The sequence below is a fragment of the Rana temporaria genome, chromosome 1, assembly GCF_905171775.1.
Source record: "Rana temporaria chromosome 1, aRanTem1.1, whole genome shotgun sequence".
In the NCBI taxonomy this organism is placed as follows: domain Eukaryota; kingdom Metazoa; phylum Chordata; class Amphibia; order Anura; family Ranidae; genus Rana; species Rana temporaria.
Window position 1 is genome coordinate 542,561,364 of NC_053489.1, and position 20,513 is coordinate 542,581,876.

General features: G+C 41.8%; 1 protein-coding gene across 2 annotated transcripts in view; it reads right to left on the reverse strand.

Annotated features, from left to right (window-relative positions):
• Positions 1–20,513, reverse strand: part of LOC120920724 (probable ATP-dependent RNA helicase DDX60) — a 294,719-nt gene that overhangs the window by 97,178 nt on the left and 177,028 nt on the right. For both annotated transcript variants that reach the window (XM_040332971.1, XM_040332963.1), the window contains one exon: positions 16,297–16,401. In XM_040332971.1, coding sequence (XP_040188905.1) covers positions 16,297–16,401 — 105 coding nt within the window. The remainder of the gene's footprint in view (positions 1–16,296; positions 16,402–20,513) is intronic.

A 20,513-nucleotide genomic window follows, 5' to 3' on the forward strand; every position in this document is an offset into this window, starting at 1 on the left:
TCCTCAGTGACCCAGAGGACTCTGCACCGAATGCTTCAGCAAACCTATGCTGTATGGCCTCCCTGATCCTGCAAATCCTACGGAAGGATCCTTGTATTCGTGCTATTAAGGAGAGGGATCATTACTGTCTGGCAACCCTCCAGTGGGAGCAGAAGATGAAACATCTTCGGGAGGCCTTGCAGAAAGGTCTGTGCAACGCGTTCCCAGAGACTGGGAGGTTACAAAATCCTGGTCCTGGACAATGTGTTGCTGAGGCTTCGGTCAGTCACAGAAGGAGCGGTGGAGAAGGTGGCCGTCTGACTGATGCGTTAAGACAATTTTTTAGTCCGCAGCCCCAAGGTATGACCGGTTCCAGCAACCATCGCCAGCGTCTGTTTTAAATGGTGCGGGAATACCTAGGGGCAAGATCAGACTTGGACACCTTTCCCACCAAAAATCCTCTGGCTCACTGGGTCTTGAGGATGGATCACTGGCCAGAGCTTGCACAGGATGCAATTGAGCTACTGGCCTGTCCTGCATCCAGCGTTCTTTCGGAATGCACATTCAGTGCTGCTGGAGGCTTTGTAACCGATCACAGGGTACGCCTCTCCACCGGCTCGGTCGATCGACTGACCTTCATAAAAAAGAAATCAGGCTTGGATCACCACCAGCTACCAAGCACCTGATGCTGATGTAACTGAATAATTTTTTTTGAAATGTTAGATCCCTTCAAGACTGCCTATGCTAATGCTGAGTGACTATCCCTTTCCTCCTCAATGATAATCATGCTGATAGCTTGTAAGAACATTTTTGGTTCTGAGCACCGCCACCTGTGGCTAAGGCCCAATTTTTCTGCCCCTGTTTAACAGGGGCGTGTAATTAAAATTTTTGATGCAATACTTTGCAGCAAGGCTTATTACTGCGCTCCAACTAGAGTATCTGTGAGTAGTTGCAGTGTTGTGGCATCAACACCAGTGCCTAATGCCGCGTACACATGATCATTTTTCAGCATGAAAAAAACGTTGTTTTTAGAAAATGTTATTTAAAATGATCGTGTGTGGGCTTCACATCATTTTTTGGTTTTTTTTTCGAACATGCTGCATTTTTTAACGACGTTTTAAACTATGTCGTTTTTCGGGTTGTAAAAAATTATCGTGTGTGGGCTAAAACGACGTTAAAAACCCGCGCATGCTCAGAAGCAATTTATGAGATGGGAGCGCTCCTTCTGGTAAAACTACCATTCGTAATGGAGTAAGCACATTTATCACGCTGTAACAGACAGAAAAGCGCGAATCGTCTTTTACTAACACAGAATCAGCTAAAGCAGCCCCAAGGGTGGCGTCATCCGCATGGATCTTCCCCTTTATAGTGCCATCATACGTGTTGTACGTCACCGCGCTTTGCTAGAGCATTTTTTTTAAAACGATGGTGTGTGGGCAATGTCGTTTTAATGATGAAGTTGGAAAAACTTTGTTTTTTTTTCATGCCGAAAAATGATAGTGTGTACGTGGCATCAGGCATCTGTGAGCCCAGTATCAGGAAGAAAGAAGATTCTACATTATAGGAATTACTTTGAGCATATGAAATACACCAGTTTCTGAACTTTACCTCAATGAATTGTTTCTTGCTTATATGGCATTGGATATATTAAGCATCATCTCTTATTCACCAGTACTTTAACCTTATTGTTACATCAGCACTTTATTAGCACTGTGCACATTGGCACACAACAGGCAGGATTGCCTATTCAGCACATTCTAGTTTGTGCTACAGCATTCATTGAATTTGTCTTATTCTTTATTTTATTGTCATTATTTTGATTCGCTGACATTTATTCTTGATTATTTATCACTTAATCACTATATATATAATTTTATTTATTATTTATATATATTCATTCATACGGCATTTTATCACTCTCTAATTAGTTTAGTATATTATATTTAATTTATTTGCGCTTATCACTTTCCTATATTGATAGAAAAAAAACTATCGTTTGTAGGCACGTCCATCGGTTAAAAATCCACGCATGTTTAGAATCAAGTCGACGCATGCTTGGAAGCATTGAACTTAGTTTTTTTCAGCACGTCGTTGTGTTTTACGTCACCGCGTTCTGACACGATTGTTTTTTAACCGATGGTGTGTAGGCACCACTGACCATCAGTCAGCTTCATTGGTTAACCGATGAAAACGGTCCATCAGACCGTTCTCATCGGATGGACCGATCGTGTGTACAGGGCTTAAGGGGTGGCAAAATGAAGTAAAGGAGAAGAAAGAGAAAAAGGTTCCGAATAAAATAGCCCTAGAAATAAGTACACAAATAGACTCTTGTGAAGAAATAGAGGTTTAAATAGAAGGGGAGATAGAAAAAGTAGAGGAACAACATAGAAAAGATCAACCCCCAATGAAATGCGATATGGAAAATATGTTTGCAGTTCTTGAGAAGTCGCTGAAGAGTCTAGAAAGCTCGCTGAAAAAAGAAAGAGCCATAATCCATAATGATGTGGGACATTTACTCACAAGAGTAGAAAAGGTGGAAAACAAAGTAGATATCCATACAACTACTATAAAGGAGTTAAAAGGAGAAATACGATCTTTAAGAACAGAACAGAGGGAACAAGCATATAGAATAGAAGAACAAGAAAATAAGAACAGGAGAAAGAATCTGCGAGTAAGAGGACTCCCTGAAAATCCCCAGAGAGAAGACTTGATAGAAATAATGGGGAAAATATTTAACCCATTACTGGGAAAGCAAGAAACAAATATTATAAAAATTGAAGGAGTTTATAGATTAAGGAGACCTATGGGAATCCCAGCAGAAAGTCCTATTGACATAATAGCAAGATTCGAGAAACTAGAGGAAAAGGATCAAATTTGGAGAAGTATGAAGGGAAAGCCCCCATTAAAGTTTGAATAAAAACTATTACAAATCTTCCCGGATTTATCACAAGAAGAAGAAGAAGGCGGATGTTAAAACCTCTGTTGAAAACTTTACAAGAACATGAGATTCAATATAACTGGGGGTTCCCAGCATGCCTGATTGGTAAGAAGAATGGGCATACAGTAAAACTCAGGTTTGTGGAAGAGGTACGGGAGTTCTGTGAAAAATTGGAAATCCCAGTGCCAGATGCTTTAAGGGGGAGGATCGGCAACACAAGATGAGGAACACTGGCATCTGATCCCCAAGAGAAAGACATAATGAAGAAATAGAGGAGAGCTTGCTAAACTATAATGAGGGAGGAGGGGGACGTGAAGGGAATAGAGGGGAGAAGGGGAAAGAAGGGGAGGAAAAGGGAAAAAGGTAGAAAGAATTTTGTTTTTTTTAAAGGCGGAGTAATAGGGTGGGAGATAGGGAGAAGAGGATGGAAACGGACATAAAAAAAAGGGGGTAGGAGACCTGGACTTTCGGAGAGACCTTGAGCCTTCTCTTTATATATAAAGGAGGTAGGCAATAGCGCCAGACAGTACACCGCCTCAGCGTAATATAGCAGGCAGGCCAGGAAAGGTCATAGAAACCTGCTGAAAGACCATGGGTCTAGAATACCTGAAGGAAGGGAGGGAATTGTGGAGGATGGGGGGAGGGTGGAGGATGGGGGGGAGGGGGGAGGCGGGAGGAGGGAGGATACAGGGGAGAAAAAAATGGTTTGTCAAAAAAAAAGAAAAAGATTCTCCAGTTGATCCGCTGTCTCCAGAAATATGGGGTGGAAGAGACCCCCGGTGCATATTAGAGCCTGGGGTCTTCTCATCCCTGTACAAAGGAAAGAAAGGAAGAGAGCAGGAAAGGAAAAAAGAAGAATGGATTCGACAAAGTTAATAACGTACAATGTCAGAGGGCTAAACTCTCCACAGAAGCGACATATGGTGCTACGGTTAAATTTAAAACAAGATTGCTTTTTTTTAACCTATGGATAAATAACCGATGGGGCCCACACATGATCGGTTTGGACCAATGAAAACGGTTCATCAGACCGTTCTCATTGGTTTAACCGATCGTGTGTACGAGGCCTAAGAAGATCCCTATATGGTATTACGGAGATTCCCCCACAAAAAGGGCAAAAGGGGTGGCAATTGGCTTTGGAAATAACGTTGGCTTCAAGATGGAGGATAGGAAGGTCGATCCTGAAGGCAGATTCCTGTTCCTGAGAGGAACTATATCAGGCACAAAATACACCTTGGCAAATGTATACTGTCCCAATAAGCACCCTAAAAAGTATCTGCTAGAGATCTTAAAAGGAATTGGGTGAATTTAAAAAAGGTTACTTAATACTGGCTGGAGATTTAAATTTTACTATGGACAGCAAATTAGATTCCACTTCCGGGGCTGTAGATAAAGAAAAAAAAGTATTAAGAAGAGTAAAAGGAAAACTATTTGAAAATCAATTAGTAGACGTCTGGAGGATTCAACATCCTAATGTAAAAGACTTGACATACCACTCAACGATACATGGAATGTACTCCAGACTGGATTACATATTGATCGAACATAGAGCATTGGAGGTAGTCATGGAAACATCAATAGAAATAGCCACAATATCAGATCACGCCCCAGTGACAATGAAGCTAAATTTAAAAAGGGAAGTGATGAGGAGAGGAGCCTGGAGAATAAATGAAGATATAATTGAAGATCAAGAAGTAGAGAAGATAATAGAAACAGAAATTGACCAGTATTTCCTGACCAATGACACACCAGAATTGAGTAAAGCAATAATTTGGGAAGCACATAAGGCCGTTATAAGGGTCCAATTGATAGCTATAGTATTGGGGCTAGAAAAAAGAAAGAAAGCGAACTTAATATGCAAAAAATCTTAAAAGAAATACATGACTTGGAACAAAGACATAAGAGAAATGTCGAAAAGGAAATCCAACAAGCCTTAATACTAAAAAGGGAATTATTGAAAGATCTAATGGAGCAGGAAACAAGAAAGGAGTTCAACAAAATTAGAAAGGATAGATACAAAGGAGGAAACAAGCCTGGAAAAAACCTTGCAAAAATGTTGAGGCGCAATAAGTCATTAAATTACATAGAGAAGATAAAGAACGGAAGAGGAGAAATGGTTAATAAAACAGCTGATATTGCAATAGCATTCCAAACATATTATAGTGCATTATACGCAATTAGAAAGGAAGATACACATAAGGAGAAGGAGAAGGGGAAAGAAAAAACTCAAGAATATTTAAACGCGAAATTGCCAAAAATACATGAAAAACGCCTGACAGCTTTGGAAGCAGTGATTACACAGGAAGAAATTATAAGAGCATTAAAAAAAAACACCCACTGGGAAAAGTCCTGGACCAGATGGGTTTACCATCAAATATTATAAAGAATTTCAAATCCCCAGTCTTACTCCTGTCAATAGATGCAGAGAAAGCATTTGACAGGGTAGACGGGGGATTTATGATTCAACATTTGGGAATGGGACCTAAAATCAGACACTGGATACAAAATTTGTATAGTAGACCAACGGCAATGGTCAAGGTTAATGGTAAGATGTCATTGCCCTTTGAAATGCATAATGGGACTAGACAAGGGTGCCTGCTCTTGCCACTTCTATATGTATTAACGCTGGAACCTTTTCTGGCATCTCTCCGAAATAATCTTGGAGATAAAAGAAAAAAACAGGTGGAATATTAACGAATGGGAATATCTACAACTAAAACATCTGATAAACTCAATACCCACACCCATAAGAGATGAAAATAAATTAACGGCACTAGAAAAATTATGCTCTACGCAAACCCCAGTACAGCACGTGATATCAAGAGTATATCAAATTCTGACAGAATCAGAGCTACAAGGAAAACCCTATTTTATAGAGAAATGGGAAAAATAAATAAACAAGAAATTTGATGATCAACAAGTTGAAAGAATAATAGCATCCGTACATAACACTGCAACTGATATGAATACAATTGAAATGAACTACAAATGCATATCAAGATGGCATAGGACACCCAAAGTGATTCATAAATTCAATAAAGACAAAACCCCACTGTGTTGGAGAGATTGTGGACAGATTGGAACTACACATATATGGTGGGACTGTCCAAAGATAAAGGAATACTGGCAGGAAATTCGGGAATATGTGGAAGTAATAACTGGAGAAAAGATTTCTAATAGCATACAAGCTTGTGTGTTTCATGAATCAAAAGAATCAAACATAAGCTATAGGAAAACATTAATCCCACCATTAATAAATGCCGAAAAAGGATTGATACCAAAAAAATGGCTAAGTACAAAAAAAACAGATATAAAAGAATGGTTTGAAAAAGTGGAAAATTACAACAAAATGGAATATCTATGCAGTTGTGACGCGGGCCAGCTCAATAAACATAATAAAAAATGGAGACAGTGGAAAGACTTTAATCATCGGAGGAATATTTGGGAAAAATAATAGAGGACAATAGAGTACAATAGAAGATAAAAAAGAGAGGAAAGAAAAAGAGAGAAAAAAAAAGGATAAAGAGGAAGGAACAAACCATTAGGGGACAGGGGTGGGTGGGGGGGCGGGGGGAGGGTATGGTCTATAATTAAATTTGATATGTAATTACAATTTTTGATGCAATACTTTGCAGCTGGCTCATTCCTGCGCTCCAACTAGAGTATCTGTGAGGGGTTGCAGTGTTGTGGCACCAGCACCAGTGCCTAAGGCCCAATTTTTCTGCCCCTGTTTAACAGGGGCGTGTAATTACAATTTTTGATGCAATACTTTGCAGCAGGGCTTATTACTGCGCTCCAACTAGAGTATCTGTGAGGGTTTTCAGTGTTGTGGGACCAACACCAGTGCCTAAGGCCTTATTTTTATGCCCCTGTTTAACAGGGGCATGTAATTACAATTCTTGATGCAATACTTTGCAGCAGGGCCCATTCCTGCGCCCTCCAATAGTAACTGTGAGGACTTACAGTGTTGTGGCACCAGCGCCAGCACCAAAGGCCCAATTTTTCTACCACTGTTCAACAATGGCATGTAATTACAATTCTTGATATAATAGTTCACAGCAGGGCGTTGGCGTCCCACCAAGACTAACTATGGCTTACAGTGTTGTGGCAACACCTAGCGCCCAAATTTCTGCAGAGTATATACGGCAGGTCCCTACTTTCAAACATCCAACTTACAAACGACTCCTACTTGCAAACGGAAGGAGACAACAAGAAGTGAGAGGAAATCTACCCCTAGGAAGGGAAATTCTCTTCTTCTGTAAGAGGTGTCTCCTGTCCACTGATGCTTTATCACCAATCCTTGTTTCACTAAATAACCCAAATTTTCAAAAAATCATTTGTCATTGGGACAGAAAGCGAGGTGCAATCTTCTGAACAGATGCGCATAGACAGCAAAACAAATGTTACAGGGGTGATAACCCTTCTCTATGTTTTCCGAAAAGCTTAAAAATAGATTTTTTGGCTGGAGCTACACTTTACAACAAACCCACAGTCCCGGTGTTGTTTGCACTGCCTGTATACTGCTGTTCAAAGTATATAGGACCAAAGGGGCTGGTAATGACCTAGGGGGAGGGGGGGGGAAACCCATGCTATTTTCCTCAATGATTTTCATCCATATTGCAGGGACCAGACACTACATTAACTGCTTGCCGACCTGCCGCCGTCATTCTACGGCGGCAGGTTGGCTCTCCTGCGCTAGAGCCCGTAGCTCTACGTCGGCTCTCTCGCAGGCTCCCCGCTCGCCCCCGACTCCCGTGCGCGTGCCCGGTGGGCGTGATCGCCGCCGGGCACACGCGATCGCTCGTTACAGAGCGGGGACTGGGAGCTGTGTGTGTAAACACACAGCTCCTGGTCCTGTCAGGGGGGGAAATGCTAATCCTCTGTTCATACAATGTATGAACAGAAGATCAGTGATTTCCCCTAGTGAGGCCACCCCCCCCACAGTAAGACCACACCCAGGGACGTACTTAACCCCTTCCCCGCCCCCTAGTGTTAACCCCTTCACTGTCAGTGGCATTTTTATAGTAATCCAATGCATTTTTATAGCACTGATCGCTATAAAAATGCCAATGGTCCCAAAAATTTGTCAAAAGTGTCCGAAGTGTCCGCCATAATGTCGCAGTACCGAAAAAAATTGCCGATCGCTGCCATTACTAGTAAAAAAAATATATTAATAAAAATGCCATAAAAATACCCCCTATTTTGTAAACGCTATAACTTTTGCGCAAACCAATCAATAAACGTTTATTGCGATTTTTTTTAAGGAAAAATAGGTAGAAGATTATGTATCGGCCTAAACTGAGGAAAAAAATTGTTTTTTTAAATATTTTTGGGGGATATTTATTACAGCAAAAAGTAAAAAATATTATTTTTTTTCAAAATTGTCACTCTATTTTTGTTTATAGCGCAAAAACTAAAAATCGCAGAGGTGATCAAATAACACCAAAAGAAAGCTCTATTTGTGGGAAAAAAAGGACGCCAATTTTGTTCGGGAGCCACGTCGCACTACCGCGCAATTGTCAGTTAAAGCGACGCAGTGCAGAATCGCAAAAAGTACTCTGGTCTTTGACCAGCAATATGGTCCGGGGGTTAAGTGGTTAAAGCCGCAAGCAGTTTTAAATGACTTTTTTCTTATAGTAATGTAATTTTGTGCAGGGACAGTTCTAAACACGTGCCACTTCATAGGCATACTATAGACACCCAGCAGGTACGATATTTAAAGGAATTAAAACCAAAAAAATCACTTTAAGCATCATTAAAATCACTGCTCAACTTTTTTTGCATTAATACATGTTTTAGGACAATAACTTGCAAATTAGCCTTTAAAATTAGCACTTTTGAATTTGAACGTTCGAGTCCCATAGACTTCAATGGGGTTCTAAAGTTTGCGCGAACGTTCAGTCCGTTCAAAGGTTCTGGTGCGAACCGAACGGGGGGGGGGGGGGTGGGTATTCGGCTCATCCCTACTGTCCATGAACGACAGAGAAAAGGATTTTACGGTGAGTACAAAAAATCCTATTTTTTGGTTTGTGGTGCTAAGATAAAGTGTAGTTACACTTTAAGGAGTGATGTCTCAACAGTGTCTTGCTACTTGTTCACTTTCCAGCCTGCAGGCTGGGTATATACTCTTGACTTCAAAGATCTAACTAAGCTGGCTTGCTACCTATAATTATAAAGTCTGTGGCAGATAAAACACCTGTTATACATTTATATTTAAACTGTATATTTAGTTGCTTGCCTGGAATTCAGCTTGAACAAAACTGAGTCATATTTACTATAGCATGTGGTATTTATCTTACAGTTGATTAGCTAATGTTGATGCATTCTTTTTTCAGTTCACCAAAGGCATTCTTGTACATTGCACCTACATTTTCTGAGCACCTATGTTTTTTTTTTTTTTCAGTTTTTTTTTTTTTGCAGTTTTTGCTAAATTTTGAGTGTCAGTGCTGATTTAGTAAGATTACTGGATGGGTCATTGGTTTGAAATAAGACTTGCTTCACGACAATGAAAACAGGCAGTAAAAAAAAAAAAAAAAGAAAAAACTGCAGCATAATAGTACTTCTAAAATGTAGCTGTAAAAAAACAAAAGATAATATATTTTTCTATTTTTACATCATTGAGCGTGATGCACCTATCGCACTAGGGATATTCCTAGGGAACGACGAGTACCCACAATCTCAAAAGAAGACACATCATCTTTTTTCAGAGTATCTTCTCATAAGATTTGAGCTTCTCTAAAATCCCCAAGGTCTTACTGGAAGGAGCATGTCATCACCCTCACCTAGGTGCCATAGGCAGAAGATGGAGGCAAGGTAAGGTCTTCTTTATATATACATTTTAGTACTGTAAGGCTAAACATTTTTGCAGGGAGTGGGGACTTTAACCACTTCAGCCCGAACCATTTAGCTGCCAAATGACCGGGCCACTTTTTGCGATTCGGCACTGCGTCGCTTTAACTGACAATTGCGCGGTCGTGCGACGTGGCTCCCAAACATCCTTTTTCCCACAAATAGAGCTTTCTTTTGGTGGTATTTGATCACCTGTGGTTTTTATTATTTGCGCTATAAACAAAAATAGAGCGACAATTTAAAAAAAATGCAATATTTTTTACTTTTTGCTATAATAAATATCCCCAAAAAATATATAAAAAAAACTTTTTTTCCTCAGTTTAGGCCGATACGTATTCTTCTACATATTTTTGGTATAAAAAAAAACGCAATAAGCGTTTATTGATTGGTTTGTGTAAAAGTTATAGCTTTACAAAATAGGGTATGTTTTATGGCTTTTTCATTAATATTTTTTTTTTACTAGTAATGGCGACGATCGGCGATTTTTTTGGTGACTGTGACATTATGGCGGGCAAAAGGAGAAATCTCCTGCACTTGCCTAGTGAATCCAAAAATGTATGTAGGTGGGACCAATAAATAAATAAATGAGGATGCTGCTCAAATCTATAAAGTGTACAAATTCACTGAAAAATTAAATGAAAGAAAAAGTGATGAGCGCAACCTCTATGTACACTCTCTAAAAGGAATCTGTGAAATAAGTCAAGTCTTAAAACAGGTGTAAATAAGTAACCAGATTTTTTTTTTTATATTAATATGTACCACATATAAATAAAGTGCAAGAGTGCAAACGATACAGAAAACTAAGGGGGGTGCGTGGGGTCACAGGACTCTTAAACCACAGTAAAGTCAAAAAATTTGGTGTGAAGGTACCTAACCCAATGGCCGGAACTCCCAATCACACCAAGAGAAAACAAAAAACACAACAAAAAACAATTAACAAATCAGTCCAATAAATCTTGCTCATATATTGCCATAAAGTGCTTCAGGTAGTGATCTAAAGTGCCTCAGATGATAATCCTCCTTACATGTGGGCTCACAGAGCGCTTACCTCACCAACAGAAAAAACGAGCCTTAGGCCCCGTACACACGACCAGATCGATCCGCTGAAACTGGTCGACGGACCAGTTTCAGCGGATAGATCCGGTCGTGTGTAGGCCCGTGTGTAGGACAATTGTCCGGCGGATCGGCCAGTTTCCAGCGGATCAAAATTTCTTAGCATGCTAAGAAATCTATCCGCTGTAAACCTGTCTGTCGGACGTGTTCGGTCGTCTGTACAGACTCACCGGACACGTCCGACCGACCGCCATCCCTCGCATGCGTTATACTGATTCGACGCATGCGTGAAAGCTTTGAACTTCAAGGCCACGCCCCGTGTATTGTTTACGCGTGGATTTCTGTCTGATGGTGTGTACAACCATCAGACAGAAATCTCTGGGCGGACATGTCTGCTGAAAACGGTCCGGCGGACCGTTTTCAGCGGATTATCCGTCCGTGTGTACGGGGCCTTAAATAACTCTTGGACAGCTTGCTGAGAAGTTGGTAATCTTTATACACAGCTTCCTGATGTCCTTATTGCTGGCGATGATATTCAGTAACATGAAGGCTCACAATGTAGATGGGAAAACATAAAAGAAGGAAAAACCTCTCATCGTAAAATATGTAAAACAAAGAGCTTTAATAGAGCCAAAATGGGCGCTTACAGAGGAAAAAAAACTCTGATGAAGTCAACGCGCCAGGAACATTGCATGTGACCGGAAGTGATGTGGATTTCGTCCGTATTTACGGTTATTATATGCCTGCCCGTTTTTTCATACTGCTTGTAAGCGCCCATTTTGTCTCTATTAAAGCTCTTTGTTTTACATATTTCACGATGAGAGTTTTTTTCTTCTTTTATCTTTCCCCATCTACATTGTGAGCCTCCATTTTACTGAAGATCGTCGCCAGCAATAAGGACATCAGGAAGCTGTGTATAAAGATTACCAACTTCTCAGCAAGCTGTTCAAGAGTTATTTAAGGCTGTTTTTTTTCTGTTTGTGAGGTAAGCGCTCTGTTAGCCCACATGTAAGAAGGATCATCATCTGAAGCACTTTAGATCACTACCTGAAGCACTTTATGGCAATATATGAGCAAAATTTATTGGACTGATTTGTTAATTGTTTTTTGTTGTGTTTTTTGTTTTCTCTTTGTGTGATTGGGAGTGCCGGCCATTGGGTTAGGTACCTTCACACCACTTACAATTTTTTTGATTTTACTATAGTTTAAGAGTCCTGTGACCCCACACACCCCCCTTAGTTTTCTGTATCGTTTGCACGGTTGCACTTCATTTATATGTGGTACATATTAATATTCATTCATTTTTTCTGGTTACTTATTTACACCTGTTTTAAGACTTGGATAATTTCACGGATTCCTTTTGGAGGTTGCACTCATCACTTTTTCTTTCATTATGGCGGACACATGAGTGAGTGAGTGAGTGAAAAACGTATATAGCGCTGCACATGCGAACTGAATCGCCTCTGGGCGCTTGTTGACCATTACTCCTTTGACCTCAAAAGAGATGGGTTTTGATCTTTCTCCTAAAGGCCAAGTGGTTCTCCTCCAACCGAATGGAGGTTGGTAAAGTGTTCCAAAGTCGAGGGCCCTGGACAGCAAATCTTCTTTCTCCTTTGGACTTGTATCTGGTTTTAGGGATTTGGAGTAAATTTGGGTTTGAGGATCGCAGAACGCGATTTGGGTTGTAAGCCTTTAGTTTTTCGCACAAATACCTGGGGGCATTTCCCAAAATACATTTGTGCGTCAGACAAAGTGCTTTGAAAGTGATTCTATCTTTTACTGGCAGCCAGTGAAGGCTTCTCAGTGAGGGCGAAATTGATTCCCATGTTTTTTTCCCAGTCACAAGTCGCGCGGCAGTATTCTGAACGACCTGCAGGCGAGTGATTTGGTACTTTGGGAGTCCGAGGTACAGGGCATTTGCATAGTCGAGTCTGGAGTTAACAATTGTTCCCACCATGACTGCTATGTCCTCTTTGGGAATAAATGGAATAAGTCTGCGTAGTAGGCGCAGCAGATGGTGTGATCCACTGACTACTGACCCTATTTGTGCATCCATTGTCATGTAGGTGTCAAAAATTACCCCAAGACTTTTGACTTTGGTGCTAGGGGTGATGATTTTTCCCAGAATGGGCGGAGGAGTCCAGGCTATTGCCGGTTGATTCTTTCGATTAGCGCGAAACAGAAGAAGTTCTGTTTTCGATCCGTTGAGTTTAAGATAGCTCTTTGTCATCCAGTTCTCTATCAAAGAGAGGCATTTCTCTAGAGCGAGATGATGATCCTTTTTGTTGCAGATGCGAAAGTACAATTGTGTGTCATCCGCATAAGAGTGGTAGAGCAGCTTTTGGCTGCTAATGATTTTAAAAAGGGGGCGAAGATAGATATTAAACAGCACCGGGGACAGAGGTGATCCTTGAGGGACTCCGCATGATACCGTACGTTTTTCAGAAGTGAACGGTCCCAGTTTCACTACTTGTGATCGGTTTTCCAAAAAGGAGGAGAACCAGGATAAGTCACATTCTGCGACTTTGGCTACTTCAACTAGCCATGTCAGTCTACTGTGTCAAAAGCTGCGCTGAGGTCCAACAGTACTAGAAGAAAAGATTCTCCTTCGTCTGCGGCCTCTAGAGCATCATCCCATATTTTGAGCAATGCTGCTTCCGTCCCGTGTCCTGGACGGAAACCCGATTGAAAAGGATCGAGCAAATTATGGGTGTCTAAATGCTGTTGCAGCTGTTGTACCACCACTTTCTCCATTACCTTGGAGAAGATGTTCAGGCCTGTTATGGGACGATGATGTTCAGGGTCCTTGGGGTCAAGGGTGGGCTTCTTTAGGATGGGTTTGATTGTACCTTGTTTCAACAGGGTGGGCACTATGCCCTCACTGAATGACTGGTTAATCAGCTGTTTGATAGGTGGTGCAAGAATATCTGCACATTCCTTAAGCTGTTTGGTGGGGATAATATCATTTGGCGCTGTGCTATTTCGCAGGGCGCTGATGATATTTTTTGTGTCCTCGATGGAGATGGGTTTTAGAGTGAACCTAGTTGATTGTGGCTGATTTCTATGGGCGTTGGGCGGTTGACTAAGGGGGAGATTGGACACTTTTGACACATTTTTGGGACCATTGTAATTTTTACAGCGTAAAGTGCTAAATAAATGCCCTGGTTACTGTGAAAATGACAATGGCAGTGAAGGGGATAACCACTAGATGGTGCTAAAGGGCTTAAGTGTGTCCTATTGTGTGTTTCTTACTGTAGGGGGGCGTGGCTGGACGTGTGATGTCACTGATCGTTGTTCCCTATCACAGGGAACAGACGATCAGTGACAAGCCACAGAGAAGAACGGGGAAGGTTTGTTTACACTCACTTCTCCCCGTTCTTCAGCTCCTGTGACCCGATTGCGGGACACCGGTGGTGATCGGATCCGCGGGTCCCGCGGGCGTGGTCACAGAGCTTCGGACCGGGTCGCGAGCTCGCCGCCAGTGGCGCACTCGCGACCCGCAGCTGGGTTCTTAAAGGGGACGTACATGTACGTCCTTGTGCCTAGTCGTGCGGCAGTCCTTAAGTGGTTAAGGAGTACAGGAGAATGTGCCATTGGGGGTAGTTATAGAAAAAGTCATATGAAGAATTAAGGCTTTTATTGGTTTATGCAAAAAAAATAATATGATCAAACATTTATTTTTAGTGAATATTAATCATCAAATTTGATAAAAGGGTTAGGTCACAAAGATGTAGGAGTTATTTAAAGGGTGTTAAGCATTTTTTCTCATACATATCTTAACAGTGCTGATTTTATATTATTGGAGAAAAGTAATTCGGCACAACATTTTTGTCAGTAGCAACCAAGTAATATGTATTTGACCACTTACCAAAACATGACTTACTACTTGGTAGCAAAACCCTTGTTGGCAATCACAGAGATCAGATGTTTCTTGTAGCTGGCCACCAGGTTTGCATACATCTCAGGAGGGATTTTGTCCCACCCCTCTGCAGATCCTCTCCAAGTCTTTAAGGTTTTGAGGCTGACATTTGGTAACTCAAACCTTCAGCTCCCTCCACATATTTTCTATGGGATTAAGGTCTGGAGACTGGCTAGGCCACTCCAGGACCTTAATGTGCTTCTTCTTGAGCCACTCCTTTGTTGCCTTCGCTGTGCGTTTTGGGTCATTGTCATGCTGGAATACCCATCCATGACCCATTTTCAATACCCTGGCTGAGGGAAGGCGGTTCTTACCCAAGATTTGATGTTACATGGCCCGTCCATCGTCTCTTTGATGCAGTGAATTTGTCCTGTCCCCATAGCAGAAAAAAAACCCCAAAGCATAATGTTTCCACCTCCATTGTATTCTTGGTGACTATGGTCCCAGCTGCCTTGAGATTCCTCACCATTCTCCTGATCACTGCTATGTAATTCTGTTTCTAACAATTATATAGACATGAGTTTTTTGTTTTTGTTTTCTTTGTATGTGTAAGGAATGCTTCACTTTCAGTTAAAGAGAAAAAAATATATTCATATACCCCATATTAGCTCACTGAAGTTAGATCCAGTGGTATCAGAGTTCTTAGAATTAAAGGGGCTGTAAAGGTTTGTTTTTTATTTTCTAAATAGGTTCCTTTAAGCTAGTGCATTGTTGGTTCACTTACCTTTTCCTTCCATTTCCCTTCTAAATGTTTTTTTCTTTGTTTTCTTTGTCTAAATTTCTCACTTCCTGTTTCTCCCCAGTAAGGTGTTCAGTAAGCTGTTCTAAATTACTTTCCACCGCTCAGGTGATGGTGGAAAGCTTACTGAGGAGAAACAGGAAGTGAGAAATTCAAACAAAGAAAAAAAACATTTATGCCCTGTACACACGATCGGTTCATCCGATGAAAACGGTCTGATGGATTTTTTCATCAGATATCCGATGAAGCTGACATTCATCAGTCTTGCCTACACACCATCAGTTGATAAAACCGATCGTGTCAGAACGCGGTGACATAAAACACAACGACGTGCAGAGAAAAATGAAGTTCAATGCTTCTGAGCATGCGTCGACTTGATTCTGAGCATGCGTTGATTTTTAACCAATGGATTTCCCCACAGACGATCGTTTTTTTCTATCGTTTTTTTAACCATCAGATGATTTTAAAACAAGTTCCTAGTTTTGGATAAAAAAACGATGGGGCCCACACAGGATCGGTTCGTCTGATGAAAACGGTCCATCAGATCGTTTTTATCAGACGAACCGATCGTGTGTACGCGGCTTTAGAAGGGAAATCGAAGGAAAAGGTAAGTGAACCAACAATGCACTAGCTTAAAGGAACCTATTTAGAAAATAAAAGACAAACCTTTACAACCCCTTTAAGTATTATTCAAGGGACACTTTATGTTATTTCTGACATGGACAAGCAGGCAGCGTTTGCATATTTCTGCATTCATGCAAAAAAAACTATTTTCAGCGCATGCAAGTCTAGAATATATACTTTTTATATTTACAGTACCTGTCTGTAGTTCAGTGCATCCAGGTAAGAGGAATCTTTGAGGAAAACCACAGATTTGCATGGCATGTTGATCCCCAGTGCAAGAGAACTAGTAGCTGTTACAACCTGAGCAGAAGACAACACACTTTTATTTATGTATTACAAATGTCAGTGCTTTATCAAAAAATAATATAAAACACTCTAAAGGGAATCCCAAAGCAACATCTGTCTGTTAAGTCCTTAAAACAAGTGGGTTTCATCGTTCATGCACTCTTTTGAAGGTGTAGATTTACCACTTAAGGACCTTGCCTGCTTTTCAGACTTGGTGTTTACAAGTTTAAAACAGTTTTTTTTGCTAGAAAATTACTTAAAACCCCCAAACATTATATATATTTTTTTCTAACACCCTAGAGAATAAAATGGCAGTTATTGCAATACTTCTTGTCACACTGTATTTGCGCAGCGGTCTTACAAGCGCACTTTTTTTTGGAAAAAATTTACTTTTTTGGATTAAAAAATAAGACAACAATAAAGTTAGCCCAATTTTGTTTTATATTGTGAAAGATAATGTTACGCCGAGTAAAATGATACCCAACATGTCACGCTTCAAAATTGCGCCCGCTTGTGGAATGGCGCCAAACTTTTACCCTTAAAAATCTTCATATGCGACGTTTAAAAAATTCTATAGGTTACATCTTCTGAGTTACAGAGGAGGTCTTCATATGCGGGCGCTACTCACGTATGCGTTCTCTTCTGCGCGTGAGCTCGTCGGAACGGGACGCTTTGAAAAATTTTTTGGGGGGTTTTCTTATTTATTTTATTAATTTTTACACTAAAAAAAATAAATAAAAAAAAATGGGTCACTTTTATTCCTATTACAAGGAATGTAAACATCCCTTGCAATAGAAAAAAACATGACAGGTCCTCTTAAATATAAGATCTGGGGTCAAAAAGACAGCAGATCTCATATTTAGTCTAAAATGCAAAAAAAAATAAAAAATGGTCATTTAAAAAAATGACAACAAGAAAATATGCCTTTAAGGCCCGGTACACACGGGCAAACATGTACGATGAAACCGGTCCGTCGGACCGTTTTCACCGTACATGCCTGCTAGAGGGCTTCTGTACGATGGTTGTACTAACCATCGTACAGAAGTCCGCGCGTAAACATTACGCGGGGCGTGTCCGCGTCGTTGCCGCGATGATGCGGCGACGTGGGCGGGCCTGCCATTTAAAGGCTTCCACGCATGCGTCGAAGTCATTCGACGCATGCGAGGGACGGCGGGCGCTCGGACATGTACGGTAGGTCTGTACTGACGACCGTACATGTCCGAGCGGGTAGGATTCCAGCGGACGGTTTTAAAACACGTCCAGGAATATTTGTCTGCTGGGAAAAGGCCCGGCGGGCAAATGTTTGCTGGAATTCGGCCCGCTCGCGCCTACACACGACCGAACATGTATGCTGAAACTGGTCCGCGGACCAGTTTCAGCATACATGTTTGGTCGTGTGTACGGGGCCTTAGAAGCATGGGTGGAAGTAACGTATTGACATTGCTTCCGCCCTGCTATGCTATGGAGACGGGTGGGGGCCATCTTGCCCTCACTCGTATCCTAGCCGAGCAGGAGACAGGACCCGATCGCCTCCGCCGCTGCCGACGGCTCTGGTAAGCGGCGGAGGGCGCGGGAGAGCGGTGGGAGGGGGCCCCTCTCCCGGCGGCGATAACAGTGATCTTGCGGCGAATCCACCGCGGAGACCACCGTTATTGTTTAAAGGACCGCTCACAGGAAAGATGGATATCTCGGTTGTGGCAGCCGCTGCTGCCGTTACGGAGATATCCATCTTTGAAATAATGACGTATATGTACGTGAGCGGGTCCTTAAGTGGTTAATAATAAGGAATGCTCACTTGTAACAAAAAACACCTAACTCAAGGCTCTATTAAAACTGCATAAGCAAATTCAGGGTGCAGACGAACATTAATGCTGGCCACACGTATCTGTTTTTTCGATCAGCCGACTGGAAATGAAAAAAAGAAAAGAATGTATTCCCCCATCCACACAAGCAAGGTAGATGAAGCAATCTTCCCCACTGTTTTTTTATTTTCACAGTGGGGACTCCTCTGCTGTCAGAATACACTGATCACCACTGCAGCCAATAAAAGACACAGGTTCCACCTAAGTATGTGTATGTGTGTTATTTTTCTTCTCTAAAATAGCCCTATATATTCTGCTTCCTGAGGAAGACATCTAAATATTTTCTGAAGTTCTCAACACTTTTGGCTAGTACCACTTTCTGGGGGAGGGCGTTTCACATTCTTACTACTCTAACACTGCAGAACCCTTTCTACAACCTAGGGTTAAACGCCCTATCTTTTAAACTCCAATCATGGCCGCATGTCCTCTTCAGAGACCATAAGCTGGTGTGACGGTATGCGAGGTGAGATACCTGACAATCGCTACATTTAACCTCGCATTCGTTCCATTGTAAGGGACTGATCAGGAATCCAGCCCAGGTCTTCCAGCCTCTGTGGCAGGCTGGGTTCCGGTCCAGATGTTCTACTCCACTCGAGTCCACACTCAGCTGGACTTTAAAAGACCAGGAAGAGAGCAAAGTAGTGCTGTGGCATGTGACTCAGGCAGGAACCTGAGCGAGGAGCTTTGTTTGTTTGGCTGAAAATGTTTGCTTTACCGCATGTTTTTTTGTGGGTGACGGGGACCAGCCCTGCACTGTATAGAGAGGAGGCCGCGTTGTTTAGTCTAGCGCCGGACAGCAGGGATTTCATTTACCGTTTTGTTTATTGTTAATTGCAAACCTTTTTTAAATAAACCTGGCATCCACTTTTAAAGAAAAGTGCCCGTTTTGGACTGTCCTTCAGAAAAGGTGATCCCCACGAGATAATCTCCCACACGTGGTGGATTCAGTGGACACTTTTCTGAATATGGAGGAAGTGTTAAAGGCCCTGCTACAGGCCAATGCAGCCCAGCGCAAAACCAACCTCCAGGTCGCAGGTTTGCTTTACCGCATGTTTTTTTGTGGGTGACGGGGACCAGCCCGCACTGTATAGAGAGGAGACCGCGTTGTTTCGTTTAGCGCCGGACAACAAGGATTTAGTTTACCGTTTTGTTTATTTTTAATTGTAAACCTTTTTTTAAATAATCCTGGCATCCGCCAGCTTTTAAAGAAAAGTGCCTGTTTTGGACTGTCCTTCAGAAAAGGTGATCCCCACGAGCTAATCTCCCACACTGGCTATATGTGGTTTGTTTCTGTACTGCCAGAAGGCTGAATAAAAAAAAAAACACAATTTGTTTCCTTCATCCACACAAGCGAGGTGAATGAAGGACTATCCCACGATTAGACATTTTATTCTGACAGCAGGACTCTCAGCTGTTGAAATACACTGATCAGCAGTTGGAGCTGTTTGTCTGTAGCCGCTGATCAACAAATATTTTCCAACATTCCCGTCCAACAAAGGCCAATCTAGTGATAGGCCCCTTTCACACGGGCGCTCCAATCAGGTCCACCTGTCTGTTTTTCAGGTGGACCTGATTGGACGGTCCATTCACTTCTATGGAGCGTTGGATGTCAGCGGTGACATGTATGCTGACATCAGCCAATATCTGATCCGATCCTGTCCCTGAAATTCAGATGGATGGAAACCCTATTATCCATCCATCTAGTGGATGGGATCCGATGAAAACGAACAGGCGGTTAGTTTTCATCTGATCTCCCATAGAGGATCCCATGGGATCTCCTCATGATATAGCTCCGAGGGGCTGAAGTTGTCATTTTAACACTGAACATAGACGTGGATGTGTGGCATCAGGGATTTTCTCCTTTCTCCAACCAGCTCCCATAGAGGACAGCGGGGCTCTGACAGGTCCAGCTCCACACAGTGAGCGGAGACGGACCTGTCATCCGCATGCTCAGTGGGGATCAGCGGAGTGAGTGAAAGGACCCATAGACGGAACCAGCTGTATTTTGTTACATCTATGACAAGCTGTGGAGTTTATTACAGTTACTGAAGTCACCTTTGATAAATTTGTAAATTGTAAAATATACCCTCTTAAGCGCCTCTTCTCCAGGGTGAATACCTGTTACAGTATCTATGTAATCAATCCTCAGAGCTGAGGTCTTCCATCCCTCTTATCAATTTTGTTGCCCTGCGCTGAGCTCTTTCTAATTCAACAAAATCTTTCCCGGTGACCAAAATTTAACTGCATATTCAAGAGGAGTATGAA